Raw genomic sequence first — 1,804 nt, 5'->3', positions numbered from 1 at the left:
GGTGTGGCGGGAGCCGCCAAGCGCACGTGTCCTCAACGCCAGCTGCTGCTCTCTTGGGTGTCTGGCAACCGGAGTGAGCTGGAGGCAGCAGAATGCTTGGCACAGCTCTGTGACACAGCTGATCTCACGGAGCACTCCGGGACCGCAGGGGCTGGAGCCTCCGCCGTGCCCCGTTGGGCAGGCTGCCCTGTGACGCGTGGGCTCCTTCTGCCCCTGTGCACCGCCGGCGGGCACGCGCTGCAAGTGCTCCCGTAGCCCCGGGAGCCATTGGGCCCAGTGCCCTCTCCCCTGTGTGGTCCTTCGTTCCTGCCTGCTCACGCTGCAGCATATGGGGGGAAGATGATGTCCTGCCAGGAGATGACTGATGACCATCTTCTCCAGTTTTGCCTGAGCACTCCACACTTGGGAGAGGAGGCCAAGAGGCTTCTCCTACCCTGAAAACCAGGTTTGACACCTATTCTGGGGGTTTAGGTGGGACAGAAAATACAGGCCACTGGTTAGGGTAGAAACTTCCAGCTTGGAATTCAGCTGTTCGAGCAGTGACTTTCTTCTGAGCTGTTCAGGACTGCAGCCAGTGGCCGAGAGAAATCCAAATCACAGAAGGAAAAAGGCTCTCAAATGCAGATGCAATTTATTGGTTTTATGTGTAAGAACAACACTGGAGCTACAGCAAGAGGGGAGAAAGGAGGCAGCACTTTTCAGAGGTAGGGGACAGCAGCAGCAGTAGCGAAGCAGGAGCCGAAAGTGTCCTCGTTGGACCTGGGGCAACCCTCTAGCCCCAGGTCTTGGGCAAAGGAGACCCAGACATCTGATGTCACAAATGCAAGGGGCTGCTCTTTGGATCCCCCCAATCTAATCGTACTGCCTTCCCCAAAGGGTGGCAGACACCCCAACAGCTACTGTCACCTTACTCAGGGCGGTCCTGTTGTTTCCCTTCTAGAGCTGTAGCCACAAGCAGCCTGACAAAGGGGTAAATCAGAGCCGCAGATGTGGGCGTGCGCACTGTGTAAATGGGCACTCCTAGCTTGCACAGCGAACAAGCACAGTTCAGGTGCAACCTCTGCACCAAGCCCCCCACTGTCATAGTTTGGCTTTGCCGGAGGCAAGTCCTTGCCATGTCCATGAGGATCAGTGGGAGATGTTTCCCAGAGAGAAAGAAAGAAAAAGCAGGTAAGCATGGGGCCCTGAAGTGTCAGTTTTCCAGGGCAGCAGCTGGAGGGAGAGCAGTCATGCTGACTTCATGACACGGTTGACCCAGGGAAGGTAAGGAGCAATGTGTGTGTAGAAACCAGGCCAATTGTTATGCCTATAGGAGAAGATGCCGTAGGCTTTGTTGTTGCAGACGAGTGGATCCCCGGCATCACCCTGTAAAATGGAGGAGGAGAGCGATCAGTGTTGATTTACACGGGGTCCCCAGGAAAAGGATGCATTTGCAAAGAACAGGGAGGCTGCAAATATCAGGACAGGGATTCCCTGGGAGAGGCTTGGAGTTAGAACAGATGTGGATAGCACTCGATCCAAAAGGGACCATTGGCAGTTTTGTCTGGGACCCAGCATGGGACCGAGCACAACTACAGCTGGGCAAATGCTGAAGCTTAAAATATCGCTTCATTTTTTCCCTTCTGCTGGCTGCAGAGCACTACAAAATGCACTCAGATCAGCTGTGAGATTTAGGGCAAACCCCTCTTCATCCAAGCTGTTGTGCTGTTGCAGACTCCTAGCCCCCCTGCTGTGGGCAGACAAGGATCCCCTTGTCCCTTCTGCTTCACCCAGGGCTGAGCACAAGTGTGATGCCTGCAGTCAG

General features: G+C 55.1%; 1 protein-coding gene across 1 annotated transcript in view; it reads right to left on the bottom strand.

The window, feature by feature from the left end:
• Nucleotides 1-1,227: 1,227 nt before the first annotated feature.
• LOC104157543 (granzyme E-like) overlaps nt 1,228-1,804 on the bottom strand; it is a 2,705-nt gene continuing 2,128 nt past the window's right edge. Inside the window, 1 exon segment of the mRNA XM_009694913.1 lies at nt 1,228-1,365. Coding sequence (XP_009693215.1) covers nt 1,228-1,365 — 138 coding nt within the window.

The sequence above is a fragment of the Cariama cristata genome, unplaced genomic scaffold, assembly GCF_000690535.1.
Source record: "Cariama cristata isolate BGI_N322 unplaced genomic scaffold, ASM69053v1 scaffold38272, whole genome shotgun sequence".
Taxonomy (NCBI): Eukaryota; Metazoa; Chordata; class Aves; order Cariamiformes; family Cariamidae; genus Cariama; species Cariama cristata.
This window is presented reverse-complemented; position numbering and strand designations above follow the sequence as displayed.